Genomic DNA, 20757 nt, shown 5'->3' with positions numbered 1-20757 from the left:
CTCTTGGTCCTGCTTGAATGACCTCTCTCTCTTTTATTCTTTGACGTGTTGTGCCCATGTCGTGGTCACTTCCTTAGACCAGCCTTTGGCCAAAATTGGTTTTTTAGTCATGTTTAGTATATTGAACCCCTCACATTGTATGGACCTCTGCCTAGCTTCTGCAAGAGATGCCCATTCCCAAAGCTCGTGCGACTTCAACGTCTACTTTCCTATGTTGATGCTCAAGCTGCTACCATGAATATGAATACAAAAGGAGTGGAATTTGCAACGCTAGATATACTTTGCTTTGTTGCTGTGTTGTTTTCTTCTAAGGCTGCATTATATTTTGCAATGGTTTGTATCCAATCCCTAATGACCGAGGTACCCTACAAATGACTTCTACAAAGATGGCCTTTTGAAATTGGTAGTTACATGTGCCAGCTCCACAGTCAGCAAGGAAATTGTCTGCGAGCTAAGATGGTCAATGACTACCGTCAACATTATTTGTACTTAAAGGCTTGTAGCCCATTTTTGGAGGGTGGGCACTTGCTGCATTACCAAAATCATGCCATGAATCGGGAGTAGCATGCTTTTGAACCACTCTCCATACCAGTGGCACTTTTTTAGTCGGTGCCGATCAAGGAAGGCCTTCAGAGTCACCAACGCTCTTGGAGGCAAGCCTACGGGAAGGCCCTCTTAATGGGCTTGGTTTTATTTCCGTTCTCTTGTCCAAAAATCATTGTAAAACTTTCAGTTGAAGCTAGAAATCTTAGAACCATTTTCAGCATTTACCGCTCGGAAATAGTAGTTTGGACTAATGGGGGACACAGACATTCGGCGATGGTTTTTGAAGCAGCCGCACAAGAAGGAAAGCAACGATGCGTCGCCCAAGGAGAAGAAGGCGGCAGAGCAGCAATCACCAGCTATCCCGGACTCGCGGGCGGATTTGAAAAAGACCAGTAAGTATTTCCCGGGCTCGAAGGCAAAGCCGGGAAGCGATGACGATGGTCACCAGCTCTCTTCCGCGGGAAAACGAAAACAAGAGAACCCTACCTCCGAGCCCAAGCAGCCTTCTTTCCCGTCTCCTAAGAAAACACGCATTGAACAGGCTCCTCTGCACGTCGATCAGAAGCCCAAAACATCGTCAGCAAGGGCTAGTACACCGGATGAAGATGATTTTGAGGATGTAGCTCAAACCCCTTCGTCTGCGTCACCCGCTAGCAGTCGAGGTCGAGGGCGAGGCAGGGGTCGTGGACGCTCTGGTGTGCCATCGACTTCTCCTGAACAGAGTAAGCCAGCGTCTTCTGGTCGTGGCCAAGGTGGAGGAGGTAGAGCTGGAGCTCCTTTCTACCAACCGAGGCAGCCTCCACCTCATAAAGGTGAAAAGGTGGGCAATCAAGTGAATGCATTCCAATGACGCCTCAATGGCAATACATAAATAATCAATGTACCCTTGTATCAGATTTACAGCTTGATGTTGGCGAATATTTATGTATCAGGATGTACCAGAAGGTGCAGAGAATTGCCTTGCTGGCTCTACATTTGTCATCAGTGGAACTCTTGACAGGTTAATGTTACTCACTTTTGTCAAGGACCATTGACAGGGGCTTGTTTATGGTTAATCATATTCCCTACTACCTTCTTGAGCAGCTTAGAACGAGAAGAGGCCGAAGATTTGATAAAGCGGCACGGTGGAAGAGTAACTACATCCATCAGCAAAAAGACAGTGAGTGTCTCTTTATTGAGTGAAAAACTGTAAGTCTTTCTCTCATGGCCTTTGCCAATTAGTTCCTTGCTTTGTTGGTTTGGTGTTTCCAGAGTTATCTACTGGCTGATGAGGATGTTGGGGGTCGCAAGTCACAGAAGGCTAAAGAGCTTGGGTTTGCACTCACCTATTCTTTAGCTTTAGTGCGTGCAGAAGCAGGCAGAGGTTGATTGTAGGGAGCTATATTGTTCCTGCAAGCTGTTTTAGTAAGCTTTTTTTTTTGGGGCTTGTGACAACCTTTCTCTAGGGTGCCTTTTCTTACCGAGGATGGACTATTTGACCTGATTCGATCTTCAAAACCCAGCAAGCCACCTCCAAAGCAACAAGAGAAGAAGTCAAATTTGCAAGGTAATAAATTTTTTGGGATAAAGGGTGCTACACATTGGCAGCTATCAGGAAGTATCTTCAACTTGCTTTTTAAGACTATGAATTCTCTCTTTTCCATGCTCTTCGTATTTCACAGATGCAGAATCTCCTAGGCAACAACCAGCAAGAGCAAGCCCAGCTCAGCCAGCTAGCACAAGTTCTACAGGAGCACCTAGAGATAAGCAAACCTTCTCGTCTGCCATTGGGGAAAAATCAAGAACAGGAGTGGAAACTGAGGCCTGGCCGCAGAAGTACAGCCCAAAGAATATTGGTGAAATTATTGGAAATCAGTCAGTGGTAAGGGCACCTGTTTTGTGTGTCTGATGTGTCCTTTATTCCAATTACAGAATTTTTTTGGTTGGTTGGGATGGCAATCAATATTGTGCATGCTGACTTGATGGTTATAATGCCTTGTGGTTGACTACCATGAGCCAATTACTTACAGCGATAGAGATGACAGATTCATGTGTTTGGGGTAGGTTTTTGGGTCACATAGTCGGGTGGGGTGGTTTAGCTTCGTCATTTTCATGGATTTTTTCTTACGTCTTGTAAGTTTGGTTGGAAAAATGATAAGTATGTAAGATTCTCCATCAAGCTATAGTTGTTGGTGCAAAGTTCAAACACAAGGTAACCAATGGTCCAAAGCCCTCTCTGAATAGATAGTGAAAGCGGCCTCGTATCTCATAGTACAATGGACAGTGACATGTGATGCAACTTTGTCTCTGGCTCTATATGACACAACTGGCAAATCCTGGCCTCTGCTGGTACTCTCCTAAATGTGCCAGTTTCAATCTCTAGCTGGTGTGATGATGTATGTATTTGACCAATAGCACATCGTATCCCATGGGATAAATAGATGAGGCGTGTTATCTCGGTCTGCGTGAGAGACAAGGAGGGTGCATCTAGCAAGTACTGGAAGGAGATTAGTCTGTCCATACTAAATCCATGTAGGTGAAACCAGGATGTCATCTCAGATCTGTGCATACCAACAAGCTGTGCCTCCGTGTGAGGCAAGGTGTCGAATCTTTGGGGAGATCCCAAATATTGTGTATAAAAGAGACGGATTTGGTAAGTGCCTCTATGACCAGCGGGGGAGCAGCAAGCTCTGCTCGAATAATCTCATGTGGTATAGAGGCCTTGGCCCTAATCATCCGGGAAATCATAGAAACCAGAGGTCTCTCCATACATCTCCATCCATTAGTTTGCAAGCTCGACTATGATGGTCCCATATCTGCACCTGTTGCTAAATTGGCTTTATCTGACAGGAAAATAATTATAAATGAGTTATTGGATTTATAAGTGAGAGGGTTTTCTCGCTTGAAACACCAAGAAAAACAATTTAAAATGAATTATTGGAATTCTAAGTGAGAAGGTTTTTGTCACTGGAGACATCCGAGTACAAATTATTTCTAGTGCGTTATTCAGAGTAATGACGGGAGCACTGTGAAAGGGAATATCTGTAAGGCCACCAAGAACGGGTACTTCTGATGCGTCACATCGGATGGGTGACAGGGAGCATCGAGAAGAAGTATTTGACCATGCGAGAACGAACATCTCTGATGCGTCATAGGATGGGTGACATATCGCATCGCGAAGGAGATTGTACCATAAGTTCAGTAGGAAAAGACTAGGTGATGGGTATTCTTGATGCGTCACAAGGTGGGTGACGGGTGTATCGGAAAGGGAATATCCATAGTCAGGAGGAAATTCCGAACTCTGTTAGAATTGTGCACAAGGAAAAGCAAGCACTTGAATGAAGATGGGTTTAGAGGAAACTTTGAGGGAATACAGTTGCTTTCTGAGAAAGCAGGTTGCTTTTCGGGAAAGCAGATGCTTTCCTGCGAGGAAGTTTATGTCTGCATTGCAACTGTGCTTGTATCCAGGGACGCTTTGGGAAGTGTTGTGAAAGCATTGTTTTTAACTTTTATTGAGTTTTTGGGAAAATTCATATCATTTTTAAAAGGTGACCAGCCGCCTACTTAATAAGTGGGCAACTGATTAAATAAAGCAGTAAGAACCAGCCATCGATTTTTCTCTCTTTTTTTCTGGCAAAAGAGCCAAAAGAAAAGAAAAGAAAAAGAAAAATGACGGCGATCTCTATGTGAGCAGCCAGCGCTCAGCTATTCTTGTCGTGACCAGGGAGCTATAAAAGCATCAGAGAGGAGTTGACAGCGCCAGCAAGAGGAGATTCTGCCGCCAGAAGATGCAAGAGATTGCGAGACTACGAAGCATGGAGGTCGCCTTTTCTCTCGCAAAGAGCAAGAGGTATCAATTGTGGATTTGCCATACAAATTGTTGTCCCGTGTTTGTGTGTGCTTGCATATGTACTTCCTCTTCATGAGGGAGTAGGAGCAAAGGTAGGCATGGGTCTTTGCAATAGAAAAAAGCGCTCTGAGGAACTAGAGCCAGATCAGCCCAAGGGTTTCGTACTCGAGTTTGGGAAGTAGAGCCACGGATCCGAGAGTGGTAGACTCTCGAGATGTGATTTGAAAGTTGAAATTCCCAAGGGAAGGACTTCGTGTCTAGGAAAGCAGAGTTATTCTGCAGGAAGAGGACTCTGGAAACAGAGTCGGAAAAGAGTTGCAGGGATGCCATGCCCCAAGTTTGGAAGGTGAGATCCAGAGGCGAGAACATTGATTCTCGAGGATTTGGAATAAGGAACAAAGTTCCTTGGAATAGGGTTTTGCCCTAGGAATATGAAGCAGAGGCTTCTGGGAACCATTGAGTCTTATTCTAGAATGAACGTTGTAATACTCGACTCGAAAGCCAAGATCGGTTCTTCGTGATTGATCGAATCTGCAATGAGGTTAGCTTCACTAGAAAAAGTATCAACTAAACCATCATTCTTGTAAACAATTACAGTTTCTTCCTGCAAATCATCGTGCTTGTGAGTAATCACATCTTGATCATGCAAATCATCATGCTTATCATTATCATGCAAATCATGTGTGTCATGCTTTGGAAAAGAAGAGACTGAGAGACTCTTCTTCTCCTGATCCTTTGCAATCTGCGCCTGCACATTAGAAAAAAGTCGCAACAACTCTTGCATTTGTTGGGTGCTCTGCGCTTCATACTCTAATCGTCTGTCTTCGCACTTGCAATCGAATTCGGCTAGGGTTTCTTTGGTTGTCAAGTGTGCGTGCTCATGCTCATGCTAAGACTGCCATTCTTTCTTTGGCCACTTCGCGTGCCTGCTCACGCTCACACTCCAAGTCAGCCTTTCTTTCTGCTTCTCTTTCTTCGTGTTTACGATCCAATTCTTCCTTTCTTTGCTCCCATGCTGCTTGTCTTTCTTTGCGCTTGCGCTCCAAGGCAGCGCGTTGCGCTTCTAGTCTATCCTCCTGTCCATAAACATCTGCTCCAAAGCCTCCATAGGAGTTAGTGCAATCCTTGGCGTAGATGGGGAAGGGGGAGGGTCGGAAAAACCTCCTGGTGGGGAAAATTCTTCTCCGCCTTCTTCATGCTCATCACCTCCATGCGAAGTATCCATTCCGCTTCGGGTGATGACCATACACTGAAGTCGTGGGTTCTTAAGTTCACGAGGAACTTGGGGTTCTTGTGGGTCTTTGTTCTTGAGGTTCTTCTATAGCTTGCAATCTGTGTTAGAGAAGGATCTTCTCTTTACCCAAGCTCTTCTCTTTTCCGCGGGTGCACCCCTTGGCGGCCTTGCGCTCACACCAAGGTTGCTTTTTCCCACCTCACGTCGACTTGCCGGCCGCTAAGTGCACGGTCTGCTCTCAATGAGTGAAAAGAGGCACAAGGGGAGGTTGGACAAGCCCTTCTATCTTGGGTTTCTTGTCACTCTTCAAAAACACGATTAGGAATCGACACGCCCAAGAGGTCTTGGGTTACGTGCGACCACAACGAGCAAAAAAAATTCTTGTGGTTCTTTCCTTGAGTGATACAGAACACTGCCAAAGCTCTGATACCAATGTAAGGTGAAGCGGAAGTGAATGTCAAACTTTGCTCAAGATGAGTGCTCCGAATTGTGCTCAAATGTTTCTTTTACTTACGGAAGGGAGAGCCTTCCGTTCCTTTAGTGAGAGAGTGCAATGGACACAAACAAAGTGATGAACACTGTGAATGAAGGTGCTGAGACTGAGAGATAGAGAGAGAAGAATACGACACCAGAATGTTGTCAAACCCTCCTCCGAAGGCCCTACTCTCTATGGTGAGAGTGGTCTACTATTGATTGCACAAATCTCTACAATGCTTGGACTTGCCGACGATGTCGATGACTATGAGGACGACGATGAGACGAGCTGAAATATGAAAACGCTAAGGGTTGAAATCTGCAAATCTTGTATCTGCTGGATTCTGACTCTATGTCGATGACAACGGGTGATGACGACGATGCAACGACGACACGCTGAAAACGCAGATGCTGAAATCTGCGTTTCCAGGGCTGAAACTGCAAACTACGCTGGATCTGACCGTGCGACGAGGATCTGCTGTTGGAAGGTGAGATCTGCGAGGTTTGGGACTTGTGGTGCGGAGTCTTGATGTTGAAAAGTCAAAACGTTGGTGCTTCTGGTGGTTCCGTCGCGGTGAATCTGCAAAACGCTGATTTTTCCTGCTGATCCAAAAACGCTAGGGCTGAATGTCGTGCTGCTGCAAAGACGCTATGGATCTCCTTGATCCTGCTGTCGCCAGGCTGCTGCAATGCAAAATCGGAAGAGGCTGATCTTGCTGAAAGAACTCTAGCTGTGCTTGATGCAGAAAACGCTAGGGTTCATCTGTTGCAAAAAACGCTAGGTGTCTTGTTGGGGGTCTTGTTTAGAAGGTGCCTGTTGAACAAGTGTACTTGCTACCTCTTTTGTCAGAAAGTGCTAGCGCTAGGTTTTCTTATATACTTGGCTATCAAAATTGCCGTACCTAGTTCCCAATAAAAGTCACTTAAAATAATAAGTGAAATTTGGCTAAAATAGGGAAAATAGGTCCATGTGTCACAAGACGGGCACCACGTGCCAATAGAAAAAGAACAGACTGAACAGACTGTTAGCACTTCAATAACAACTAAAGTGAAAGAGAAAGAGACAACAAGCGACTCGGAGTGGTGGAATTCCAGCCTAGAGAGTATTGGTGCCAAACCTTGGCGCCCCTTTCGGTATTTCTTTATATTGCATCAACACAGTACAAGCCGGTACTCGAGACTCTGCACCTTCACGAGGAAGCATCCTATAGAATGAGCCCTAACCTCATATTTAAAGGCCCTTGGCCTAAAAAGCAGTTTACAGTAAAAAGCCTTCAAACTTAAAAGCATCTGGTTTAAAAGCAATGCTCAAATAGCTTCCAGTGTAAATCACGGAAATCCGTATAGCCTGTCATGTCATCAGCCAACGCAAAACGCGCAAATCTGTACAGCCCTCCACGTCATCATGTCAGCGCAATTTTCGAAAATCCTCCACGTCATTAGTTTTTGCATGTGTGCGGGTCCTGCTTTATTTTAATCCTTTATGTCACTTGGGTCCCCATCGGACGGGGTCTCCATAAGTTGATAGGACTTCTTCTTCTATTACTTGTTCTTCTTAGGGTTTAGGCCCCTCGACAGGCATCTGTAAGTTGGCTCCATTCTTTAGGCTTTGACACGTCAGCAGTTTGTTACACTATGCACTGTAAAAATGCTCCTGATGGCTTCTGATGGTAATTTGATGATCATGCTGTGTGCAAACAGAGGATATGCATCTATTCTAAGTGTCTGGACATGCACGGTCCGCGAACAGACTCACAAAAGTGCCTGATCACTTCCTAAGCTAATTGAACTGAATCCATGTTATGAAGTAGCTTGTCCACGTACACATAGGGTTAGATGTGCACTGACAATAAGGACAAGTGGGAATAGTATTTGCCTATGCTTGAGTATGCGTACAATAATACGGTGCATTCATTGATTGGCAAGGCACCTTTTGAGATTGTTGAAGGCGACAAAAAAGTTCCTCCCATTTTGCATACAAAGGACAAGATCTTTGAGACAGATCGATCTATTGAGAACATGGATGAACTGTATAAGAAAATTAAAGTTGCCTTAGAGAAGAATCAAGCAAAGCAAAAAAAGACTGCCGATCGTCATCGTCGTGAATTGCTGTTATCACTTGGTGATTGGGTTTTGTTAAGATTCGAGAAGGCAAGGTTAAAGAAGATGAAGGGCAAGAAATGGTTATTTGCTCAGTTCAGTATGCGTTACTATGCGCCTTTTCAAGTGCTTGACAAGATCAACGACGTGGCTTACAGGATTAAATTGCCTGATACATGGAAGATTCATAATGCGTTCCATATGAGTCTCCTAAGACTCTTCGTGGGTGATGTGCCAGCCAGACGAGGATGAGACAGAAGTTGAGGAACTTGATGAGATCTTGGTGTACGTGAGCAAGTTTTGGCACATAAGGATAGAAAAGTTGAAGGACAGGTTGCAAGACGCTACTTGGTGAAGTTCAAGAATTATCCACCTATGGATGCAAAGTGGATGGAAGAGCATGAATTGTCAGAGTCACCAAATGTATTGCAGCTTTATCTTGAAGCCTTTGGGTTACAACCTACTTATGCCCCAACCCAACGTGTGCAAAGGAGGGGCAATGATAGGGCTAGCACATCAAATTACATATGAATTGAGTGTAATAGATGGAAATGACAAAAGTATGAAGGTCTCATTAAGTCATTTGTATCTACGTGTTACGACCTTTCTTGCGGATACATGCGATGATAAAAGAGTGTTGATAACACAAGATCATCAGTGGCGTGTATTTTTGGTATGCAATCGAGGACGTTTGCGATTTCAAGAGGGGGGTATGTCACGAGGACGTGGCAATTGTTAAGTATGTCACGAGGACGTTGCAATTGTTAAGTATGTCACGAGGATCTGGCAACTGCTAACCTTAGTTGTTGGTTTCTTTCCAATGATTTTTGTTTTATTTTTGAGACCCTCTTTTTGAAGTTGCAAATGGTTGGACATTCTATGGCCAATGTGAACGATAGTTTCACCCGCAGACGGGGAGTTGGTCGGCACTGGAATTCGTATAGTAAGAGGATGTTGTTAGGTGCAGCGGAATGAATGTTGTTTTTTCTCAAGATTAGTGATCCTTATTGCTCAAGGTTCCTTTAGTTCTTAGGGAAAGAGAGCTTTCCGTCTTATGGAGAGTGCTATGATCACGAACAAAGTGAGTGGATATTGTGCGTGCAAATGAATGAGACTGAGAGAAGGAGAGAGAAGAGATACGACACCGAAGGAGAGAGAAGAGATACGACACCGAGGGGTTGTAAAACCCTCCTCCGAAGGCCCCACTCTCGTCGGCGAGAGTGGTCTAACTTGATTGCACAAATGCGTACAATGCAGATGCTATGGACTGATGCAATGGGACTATGCCGACGACGACGACGGTGATGACGACGGCTAAGGCTGAAATCTGTGATCTTCTAGGGCTGAATTCGGGGTTGTCTTCATGGCTGGAAATGACTGTTTTCTTGCTGTTTTGTGGCTGAAAATGATCAGGTTGTCGAGGCTCCTGCTGGGGGACAAAACGCTGAGGATCTGTACCCCTTTGGCTGCGTTTGTAAGGGCTGATGTACCTGCTGAAAAAAACGCTGAGAAAACGCTGATGGGGCTGATGTACTGCTGCGTTTTTTATGGCTGCAAACCTGCTGCAAAATCGCCGCAATGGCTGCGTTTTTCAAGGGCCTGAACTGAGGGCAAAACGCTGATTGCTGAAGATATGGAATGCCAAAACGCTAGGGTTTTGGGGCTGATGCTGCTTGTCAAAAACGCTAGTGATTGGTGTTGCTTGAAGGGGACACAACCGCCGGGAGGGGAGGTTTGTGGGCGATGGCTGGCTGTAGGGGGGAAACACCAAGAGGATGAGTCGATGGCGATGCTGATGCTTGGAAACGCCAAGGGATGGGGAAATATGGCGAGGCTACGTGCTGGGGGTGGGGGGGGGGGGGGGGGGGGGGGGGGGGGGGTGGGGGGGGGGTTTACTACTAAGAAGTTGCCTGTTGAGCGGTAAGCTCCTGCTGCCTCTTCTGCCATTTAGTGCTAACTTGGGTTTGCTTATATAGAAACTTAGCAAAATTGCCCTACCTACTTTTGTTGGAAAGTCACTTAAAAATAATAAATGAAAATCCCAATAAATAGGAAAATAGGCTAAATGCACTGGAAAATTCTCCTAATTGATGCGAATGGATTCTGATGGGAATTCCGATGATCATGCTGTGTGCAACCGGAGGATATGCATCTATGCTAAGTGAGTGGGCATGCACGGTCTACGAATAGACTCACAAACTGTCATACCAAGGAAGAAACATGGAATGTGACTTCTTGACATACAGACTTTTCAACTTTTCATGAAAATTCCGCATACATTCGTGCCCATCCATGAGAGAAACATGCTCAACATACAATATGTCATGCTGTTGCTAATTGGACTATTTTCTTTTTTTTAAATGATTAAATCTCTTGTTTAGGATATTTTATTATGTTCACTAAGAACTGTTAGAAGATTGTAGCTACAGGAACTGCCATCAGGAACGGACAACTCTGATGTGTCATTTGATGGGTGACGGTAAACATCGCGAAGGAGTTTTCGTAAGTTCGGTGGAAAGGGTCGGGTTACGAGTGCCTCTGATGCGTCACATGATGGGTGACGGGTGCATCAATAAGGGGGCATCCCGTAGGCTAGGGAGGAAATCCGAACTGAGTAAGAAAATACACGTAAGAACGCAAGCACAAGAATAAAGATGGGTTCAATGAAGCTTTTTACGAAAAGCAGGAACAATCGCGGGAAGGCAGGCGCTTTCCCGCGAGGAATCTATGTTTGCATTGCATTCGTGCATGTGATTGCATCCAGGGACACCTGGGAAGTGTCGTGAAATGCATTGGTTTTAACTTAGAAGGTTTTATTGAGTTTTTGGGCAGGTTCAGACCAATTTTAAAATATGCCGGCCGCCCACTCAATAAGTGGGCAGCCACTTAGAAGATAAAGCAACAAAACCAGCCAGCGAATTCTCTCTCCCTATTTCGGGTAGAACTGCGTTTAAAAAAAAAAAACGGCCGTGATCTCTACGCGAGCAACTATTCGTGCCGTGGCCCGGGAGCTATAAAAGCACCACATGCCCTCACTCAAAGGGGGTACCAACGTCAGCAAGAGAAGACTCTGCCGCAAGAGATTGCGAGACTACGAAGCACGGAAGTCGCTTTTTCCCGCGCAAGAGCGACAGGTATCTATTGTGGATTCGCCATACAAATTGTTGTCGCATGTTTGTGTGGTTTGTTTTGCAGGAATCTCCCATCTTACGGGAAGGCCCTTAACGGGAAGTACGGCTTCACGCCTAAGTCCCTTACGAGAAAGTACGGCTTCACGCCTAAGTCCCTTACGAGAAAGTACGGCTTCGCGCCTAAGTCCCTTACGGGAAGGAATGGCCTTGTGCCCAAGCCCTTTACGGGAAAGCACGACCTTCGGGTCTAAGATTACAGAACGGAGGGGTTTCCTTGGGTTCTCGTGCTTGTATAAGAATTCTCCTTGAATAAAAGAATATTCTTAACGAGGGGGGGACCAGCCCATCTTTTGGTCCCCAATACTGTGTCGATCTTCTTCCTTCTCTCACATTTGCAAAGTATTTTAATTTTCAGATTTTCAAGTGCTCGTGTACGCTCCCGTTTTGTGACAGTGGTATCAGAGCTCAGACTCCTCTCTTTCTTTGCAAAGAAGGACGATTTCGGGAAGAACGGGAAGAAGCATGTTGAGCCAAGGGAGAAGCGCTGAAGAGGATCGGGATCGGGAACATCGCCGATGTGCACAAAGGATCTTCGGATCGGGAATGTGCCGAGGTGCACAAAGGATCTTCGGATCGGAATGAACGGCCTACTTCAAGGAAAGGCCAGGAAAAAGCGCTCTCTTTGCTAGACGAGAGCAAGGACATCTCAATCTCATCACCATCTTACTCTCCTGATTATACTTCTACTTCTCGATCATCTCGTCAGAAGGAGGAAGCCGCTACTACTACTACTCTTCATCAACCTAAAGATAAGCCTCGATTCAAGAAGCATGGTCGCAAGTCTCAACATCGCATGAGAGTCTTCAAATCAGGTGACAAGGACATCAAGTTCGAAACCTACAACGGACGGAGAGACATCTCCAAAGCACTGTCCTTCATCAGACAGTTTGAAGTCGCCTTTACCAATGGGCACTTCACAGAAAAATCCAAATTACGCCATGTGGGGATGCACCTCAAGGAAACGGCAAGTAATTGGTGGTTAGCCAAGATTCTGGAAGGTTCTCAGGCCAGAACTTGGGAGAGCTTCAAATCTGAATTTTATGAACAATTTCTTCCGCTTGACTTCGAGTGGGACATATGGAAGGAATGGGACTGGCTTGCCCAGAAGGAACATGAAAAAGTAACGACCTATGTGGACAAGTATTGGTCGGTTCTTCTGAAGGTCACTCCCTTTATGAAGATTGCCGACGAGGAAAAGAAAAGAAAGTTCAAAGCGGGTCTCCAACCGCAGCTTCGAAAGAGTATGAAGGTGTATCCACATGATACTCTTCAAAGGATGATGGAGTCAACAATCATTGCTGAGGATTTGCACTCAACTGGGACGCCCAGAAAGATGGAGCATAGCACTTACCGTGCGAGACAAAGAGGGGTCTACGATGACCATGGGAGCCAAGGAAGAAAACGTCCTCCATCTAGAGACGATCATTCTAAGAAGCCAGAGGGCACTGGCAAGCAAACTAAGTATCTTTCTCCTACTCAACTTCAAACTTTCAGAGAGGAAGGAAGATACTTCTACTGTGGTGAGAAAGGACATATGAAACCGGATTGCCCGCTAAAGCAGCAACGGCAAGAACAAGCCTCTACGAGGCAAGAGAAAGCAAGGAAGGAACCCGCACTGCCAAGCTCGAACTCAATTCCAGACGTTCAAGGAAACACAGAAACGAAGAAAGGGAAGCGTCAACTTCTGAAGGGCTGGGGGTCTTTGAACAACCAGCGAGTACTGATTCTTTATGATCCAGGATCCACGGATAACTTCATCTCCTTGGATACTGCGGAACGATTGTGCCTCACACCGGCTCAGTTTGGCACACCGGTTACATCCGGATCGGCATTCGAGGGGTTGACAATCAATGCAACTCCCGTGCAAGGACAACTCAATCTTCGGATCGGCGAGTACAAGGACCGCGAATCATTTTTGATGGCACCCATCGAGGGATGTGATATCATCTTGGGTATGCCATGGCACTTTCACATGACACCTATTCCCGATTATGTGGAAAAGACTCTCACTTTTGATCATGGGGGTAAGAAAATAAAGATTCAAGCTGATGCAGGAGATTGGCAATTCCCAATTGTAAGCCATATCTCCATTAAGAAAGAAATGAAGAAATGTGTTTTTGCTTACTTGATTTTTGCAAAGGATAAAACTAGTAGAGACTCTCTCTCTAGTTTGGAAATCAAGCGTCTTCAATTTATTGAGAAGTACAAGGATTGTTTCACGGAAACACTTCCTGATGAACTCCCTCCGGTACGCTCGGAAGATCACCGCATAGATCTCATACCGGGTAGCTCGCCTCCCAATCAAACCCCTTATCGGGTAAGTCTTGCTCAGCAAAAGGAAATTTTGAAGCAAGTCTACGAGCTTCTAGAGAAAGGGTTAGTACGGCCAAGTGCTTCACCCTACTGCTCTCCAGTTCTACTGGTGCAGAAGAAAGATGGCACGTTTCGAATGTGTATAGACTATCGGTCTTTAAACAAGATCACAATCAAGAATCGCTTTCCGATCCCTCGGATTGATGATATACTTCATAAGTTGCAGGGTGCAAGTGTCTTTAGTCGCATAGACTTAAAGAGTGGGTATCATCAGATACGGATCGCCCCTGAGGATGTCCATAAGACTGCTTTCCGCACAACCTTTGGGCTATATAAATTTTTGGTAATGCCTTTCGGCTTGACCAATGCTCCTGCGACGTTCAATCGCATGATGGACCGCATTTTCAGCCCGTATCGAGCTTTTACGGGAGTATTCTTTGATGACATACTCATCTTCTCTAAGTTAGAAGAGGAACATCGGAAGCACTTGGACTTAGTGTTTCAAGAATTGCGAAAGCATGAGTTGCATGTGAATGCAAAGAAGAGCGAGTTCTTTCTCTCAGAGATACACTATCTCGGCCATATAATCTCTCACAATCAAGTGAGTATGGATCCTGCCAAGATCCGAGTGGTAGAAGATTGGCCTATTCCCCCTACGGTACATGATGTACGTAGTTTCCTGGGATTATGTTCGTATTATCGAAGGTTTGTTCGAGGATTTGCTCATGTAGCAGGACCACTTCATGATTTGACAAAGAAGAAGATTCCTTTCAGATGGGGATCGAGACAACAAGGAGCTTTTGATCGGCTCAAGCACTTGCTAAGCCATGGACCTATTTTGATAATGTCTGACTTAAGAAAACCATTTGAGGTTCAATGCGATGCTTCAAGCGATTGCATCGGAGCAGTGTTAAACCAAGAAGGCCATGTAGTGGCCTACGAAAGCAGACGGCTTAAGGATGCAGAGTTGCATGCATCAATCTACGAAAAGGAACTCACGGCTGTGATTCACGCCTTATCCAACTGGAAGCACTATCTTGTAGGAGCGGATTTTGTGACCAAGACTGATCACCAGAGTTTGCGGTATTTTCTTACGCAACGGAAACTATCTGAGAAGCAGATGAGGTGGGTAAACTTTTTGTCTATGTTTCACTTCCAGATCCTTCACACGGCTGGGAGTAAGAATGTGGTCGCGGACGCATTGTTTAGGCGGCCAAGGGTGAACGCTATCACTTCGGTGTATCATCAAGAATTAGAAGCACTACCGGATTTGTATCCGAATGATCCAGACTTCTCCACCGTTTGGGGAAAGCTACATCGTGGAGAGAATGAGTTTCCCTATTCCATTCGGGACGGTTATCTCTACCACCATCAGGCCATTATGTGTGGCGGAACCATTAAGAAAGAAGATCATGGATGAAGCACACGCTTCGCCTTATGCGGGTCATCGGGGTATTCTCCCTACGACCTTAGCAATGGAAAGATATTTCTTTTGGCCTAGCCTTAAAGCAGACATTGATAAGTATGTCAGGGAATGCTTGGTTTGCCAAAAAGTGAAGTATGATCGGCATAAGACGCCTGGGTTGCTACAACCTTTGCCTGTGCCTAATGAACCTTGGGAAAGTATTGCCATGGACTTCATCATGGACCTCCCTAGAATTCAGAGTGGAAATGACGCGATCTGGACCATTGTGGACAGGTTTAGCAAGCAAGCACACTTTATACCAGTCAAGAAAACGATCAAAGCAGATCATATGGCTAGGGTCTTTCTAGCACAGATCTTTAAGCATCACGGAATGCCTAAGTCTATTGTGAGCGATCGAGATCCTCGCATGATAGGAAATTTTTGGCGTGCCTTGATGGATAACCTTGGTACGAAGTTGAATTTTTCATCTGCCTACCATCCTGAAACGGACGGGCAAAGTGAGATAGCCAATTCCACAGTATTAGATATGTTAAAAGCTTATGTGTCAGACCGGCAATCTGACTGGGAGAAATATTTGCCTCTTGTCGAGTATGCGTATAACAATACCATACACTCATCGACGGGGAAAGGACCTTTTGAGATTCTTTATGGTAAGCCTTTGCTTCCATCCATCCTTTTAACTAAGGATAAGATTTTTGCAGCAGATGAATTTGTCCGGGATTTGGACACCGTCTACGGGCAAGTTAGGAGAGCTATTTTACGCTCTCAGGAAAAGCATAAGAAAGCTGCAGACAAGCACAGGAGGAATCTCGACTTAACGGTCGGGCAGTTAGTCTTACTCAAGTTTGAGAAGGCAAGACTTAAGAAACAAGCGTCTCATAAGGGGAAGGTGGTAAAACTTTCTACCCGTTATTATGGGCCGTTTAAGATCACCGAGCAAGTGAATGATGTTACATTCCGATTAGAGCTACCGCCTAATTGGAGGATCCACAATGCTTTCCATGTCAGTTTACTCCGGCCGTATGTGGGACTGCCTCCGAGTCAGCCAAGTGCTGAGGAACCTCCCGAGGTTGAGGAAACAGAAGAAATACTCCAACCGGAGCAGATTGTAAGTCATCAGGAGCGGCCCCTTAAGTCCGGCAAGATAACACGGAAGTATTTGGTTAAGTTTAAGAACTATTCGAATCTAGATGCTCAGTGGATGACGCAGGAGGAATTAGCAGCTTATCCCGAGATACTGGAGGTATATGTCCAAGCACTACAGTTGAGGTCAATTGTTTAGAAGCCAGAGGGATGTTGCTAATTGGACTATTTTCTTTTTTTTAAATGATTAAATCTCTTGTTTAGGATATTTTATTATGTGCACTAAGAACTGTTAGAAGATTGTAGCTACAGGAACTGCCATCAGGAACGGACAACTCTGATGTGTCATTTGATGGGTGACTGTAAACATCGCGAAGGAGTTTCCGTAAGTTCGGTGGAAAGGGCCGGGTTACGAGTGCCTCTGATGCGTCACATGATGGGTGACGGGTGCATCAATAAGGGGGCATCCCGTAGGCTAAGGAGGAAATCCGAACTGAGTAAGAAAATACGCGTAAGAACGCAAGCACAAGAATAAAGATGGGTTCAATGAAGCTTTTTACGAAAAGCAGGAACAATCGCGGGAAGGCAGACGCTTTCCTGCGAGGAATCTATGTTTGCATTGCATTCGTGCATGTGGTTGCATCCAGGGACGCCTGGGAAGTGTTGTGAAATGCATTGGTTTTAACTTATAAGGTTTTATTGAGTTGTTGGGCAGGTTCAGACCAATTTTAAAATATGCTGGCCGTCCACTCAATAAGTGGGCAGCCACTTAGAAGATAAAGCAACAAAACCAGCCAGCAACTTCTCTCTCCCTATTTCGGGTAGAACAACGTTTTAAAAAAAAAAACGGCCGTGATCTCTACGCGAGCAGCTATTCGTGCCGTGGCCCGGGAGCTATAAAAGCACCACATGCCCTCACTCAAAGGGGGTACCAACGTCAGCAAGAGAAGACTCTGCCGCAAGAGATCGCGAGACTACGAAGCACGGAAGTCACTTTTTCCCGCGCAAGAGCGACAGGTATCTATTGTGGATTCGCCATACGAATTGTTGTCGCGTGTTTGTGTGGTTTGTTTTGTAGGAATCTCCCGTCTTACGGGAAGGCCCTTAACGGGAAGTACGGCTTCACGCCTAAGTCCCTTACGGGAAAGTACGGCTTCACGCCTAAGTCCCTTACGGGAAAGTACGGCTTCGCGCCTAAGTCCCTTACGGGAAGGAACGGCCTTGTGCCCAAGCCCTTTACGGGAAAGCACGACCTTCGGGTCTAAGATTACAGAACGGAGGGGTTTCCTCGGGTTCTCGTGCTTGTATAAGAATTCCCCCTGAATAAAAGAATATTCTTTACGGGGGGGGGGGGGGGGGGGGACCAGCCCATCTTTTGGTCCCCAATACTGTGTCGATCTTCTCCCTTCTCTCACATTTGCAAAGTATTTTAATTTTCAGATTTTCAAGTGCTCGTGTACGCTCCCGTTTTGTGATACATGCCTAGTAAAAGGGATCACATAGTAATGCTGACTAAAATACAGGAAACCTTCACGAATGAAACACTCGAACAATGCGTGCGTATCAATCATGCGAACACATAATACTTCCTGTGATGGTTCTTGGGACCAAGGCTCGAGAGCCAAGATCTCTTCTTCGGAATCTATCGAATCTTCTTGTGGGGGATCTGTGGACCTCGACTCGAAAGCCAAGATCGATTTTTGGTGATTGATCGAATCTACAATGAGGTTAGCTTCGCTAGAAAAAGCATCTACTAACACATCATCAATCACATCATCTTCGTGCAAGTCATCATGCTTGTCTTTGTCATCCAAATCATCATGCAAATCCTTATCATTCAAATCATCATGCTTCCCATAATCATGCAAATCTTGTATGTCGTGCTGTGGAGAAAAAGAGAGCGAGAGAGTCTCCTTATCTCGAATTCGTTCAACCTTGTCCTGCATATTAGCAATGAGAGATGGAGAAGGAACAATGTCCTCTCCATGAAAGACAATAGGAGAATCACTTTTGGCATTAATAGTTAAAGTGCTAGCCTCCCAATCAACGAGAGGGTTGATTTCACGAAACCATTTCATGCCTAAAATCATATCACATCCCGAGAGAGGCTAAACAACAAATTTCTAGTGAAGGCAGTCTGTTGAATTGCAAACAACACATCAAGGCACTCCTTCGTGATGAGAGCGTCCATACCAGGACGAAAGCCAAAGACCTCGATAGGGGATCTCGGACTAACTTCAAGGCGGGCTCTCTCAACAAGAGAGGGGCTGATCACATCATGCATACTACCTGGGTCAAACAATATGACAAAACGGTGCCCTGACGTACGACCATAACATTTAATGAGAGAATCATCAATGGCAGGGTCTTGAGAAACTTTGGGCACAATCGTGTTATCATTCATTGCATTGACAGATGTAGTGGGTACTGTGGGTTCTTTAGATTCTTTCGATTCAAGCTTAGGACATGTTCTTTTTATGTGACCCTTAATGTGACAATGAAACAACGACCTTCTTTAGAATACGTGCTTTGTTCTTCCGAAGTGATGCAACCTCCTACAATTCCTTGTGCTACCTTTTCATCTGGAGTGAGCTTAGGTTTAGCAATTGTGTTAGCCTTATCCTTAGATTCATTGGAAGAATTCTTTGATGAGAGACTGTTGGAAGATGGGCTAGAAGAGTTATCATTCTTACCATTTTTACCGTTCTTACCGTTCTGCGGGTTCTGAGAAGTCTGCGAGGTACTTGTGGAAGTCTTGTTCTCCTTAGGCTTTCCTTTGTTGTGCTTCATATTGTGGGCGAGAGCAATTGCTACCGCTTTGTTGAGATCGATTGGATCGAGTACCTCGACATCATACTTGATATACTCGTCCAATCCGTAAAGAAATGCCTCCTTGCGCTTCGCATCCGATTTGCGTAATTGAGTGCCGAGCTGCAAAACCCGATTAGAGAAAGACATAACCGGCATACCGTTTTGCTTGAGAGCTCGCTAATCGTCCTTTAGTCGTTCAAGGTACTGAGGTGGCATAAACCGCGCCTTGAGCTTGTCTTGGAAATCAGCCCAACTAAAAGAGAGGGGCGTGAGATCGTCGGCTGCCTCTAGGTGCGCGGCTAGCTGTGCCTCTTGCCAAGCCTGATACCAATTTATGGCATCACCGGCAAGGTACATAGCTGCCGTCAAAACTTTGCTATTGTCTGTTTTCTTAGTTGTCACAAAATAAGCATTAAATTGATGCAGCCAAGAATGAATAACAGTAGCGTCCATCTTACCGTCATACTTACTGAAAGTCAACTTCTCTGTGACTGGATTGTGTGAATCCGCCTTGTGGCTTGCGCCACTTGACGAACTCCCACGATCTTTGGGTGATTCGGCCTTCGAGGCTAGGACTTGGGAAATAAACTCTTGTTGACGAATCTCCCTTTGAGCTTCTCGCTCGGTGTCCCTTTCTGCTTTGCGTTCTTTGCGTTCAATGCGCTCGCGTTCGAGGGCAAGTCGCTGGTCTTCTTGTCTTGTGGCAATTGCAATGCGCTCACGTTCTTGAGCAAGGCGCTCACGTTCCTGAGCAAGTCGATGTTCTTCTTGTTGTGCAGCAAGTTTGTTGTTTTGTTTTTCGCGCTCGCGGTCCTTGGCTTCTTGTGCACGTGTCTTTGCCGCTTGTTCATCTGCTTTGCTTGCGAGTTGTTCCAAGGCAACTCGATTCGTTTCTTGTTGTCGTGTCATCATGTCCAACATTGACTTGACCATCATCTCCATAGGAGTGAGGACAACTTGTGGCGTAGATGGCGAAGGGAGAGGGTCGAAAAAATCTCCTGGTGGGGAAAATCCTTCGTCGCCTCTCTCATGCTCATCACCTGAATGCAAAGTATCCATGCCGCTTCGGGTGACGACCATGCACTGGGATCTTTGGTTCTTAAGTTCACGAGGAACTTGGGTCTTGAGTTCTTGAGATTCTTGAGGTTCTTGAGGGTTTCTTTCGCTTGCAAATTGCGTTGGAGAAGCATCTTCTCTTCACCCGAGTTCTACCCTTTTCTGCGGATGCACCCCTTGGCGGCCTTGCGCTCACACCAAGGTTGCTTTTTCCCACCTCACGTCGATTGGCCGGCCGCTAAGTGCACGGTCCGCTCTCAATGAGTGAAAAGAGACACAAGGGGAGGCTGGACAAGCCCTTCTTTCTTGGGATTCCTGTCACTCTTCAACAAAACACGATTAGGAATCGCCATGCCCAAGTAAACTTGGGTTCGTGCGATCGCAACAAGCAAAAAAATTTCTTGTGGTTCTTTCCTTGAGTAATGCAGAACACTTCCAAAGCTCTGATACCAATGTTAGGTGTAGCGGAATGAATGTTGTTTTTTCTCAAGATTAGTGATCCTTATTGCTCAAGGTTCCTTTTAGTTCTTAGGGAAAGAGAGCTTTCCGTCTTATGGAGAGTGCTATGATCACGAACAAAGTGAGTGGATATTGTGCGTGCAAATGAATGAGACTGAGAAAAGGAGAGAGAAAAGATACGACACCGAGGGGTTGTAAAACCCTCCTCCGAAGGCCCCACTCTCGTCGGCGAGAG

General features: G+C 45.5%; 1 protein-coding gene across 2 annotated transcripts in view; it reads left to right on the top strand.

Annotated features, from left to right (window-relative positions):
- RFC1 (replication factor C1) overlaps positions 1-20757 on the top strand; it is a 77748-nt gene that overhangs the window by 20782 nt on the left and 36209 nt on the right. Inside the window, exons 7-12 of one of the 2 annotated variants that reach the window (XM_086501962.1) lie at positions 836-1366; positions 1479-1546; positions 1630-1705; positions 1798-1859; positions 1992-2092; positions 2208-2407. In XM_086501962.1, the coding sequence (XP_086358088.1) occupies positions 836-1366; positions 1479-1546; positions 1630-1705; positions 1798-1859; positions 1992-2092; positions 2208-2407 (1038 nt within the window). The remainder of the gene's footprint in view (positions 1-835; positions 1367-1478; positions 1547-1629; positions 1706-1797; positions 1860-1991; positions 2093-2207; positions 2408-20757) is intronic. The other variant, XM_086501963.1, reaches the window with a different exon arrangement.

Source organism: Adiantum capillus-veneris, chromosome 26 (genome assembly GCF_014529385.1).
Source record: "Adiantum capillus-veneris isolate H3 chromosome 26, ASM1452938v2, whole genome shotgun sequence".
Classification (NCBI taxonomy): Eukaryota; Viridiplantae; Streptophyta; class Polypodiopsida; order Polypodiales; family Pteridaceae; genus Adiantum; species Adiantum capillus-veneris.
This window is presented reverse-complemented; position numbering and strand designations above follow the sequence as displayed.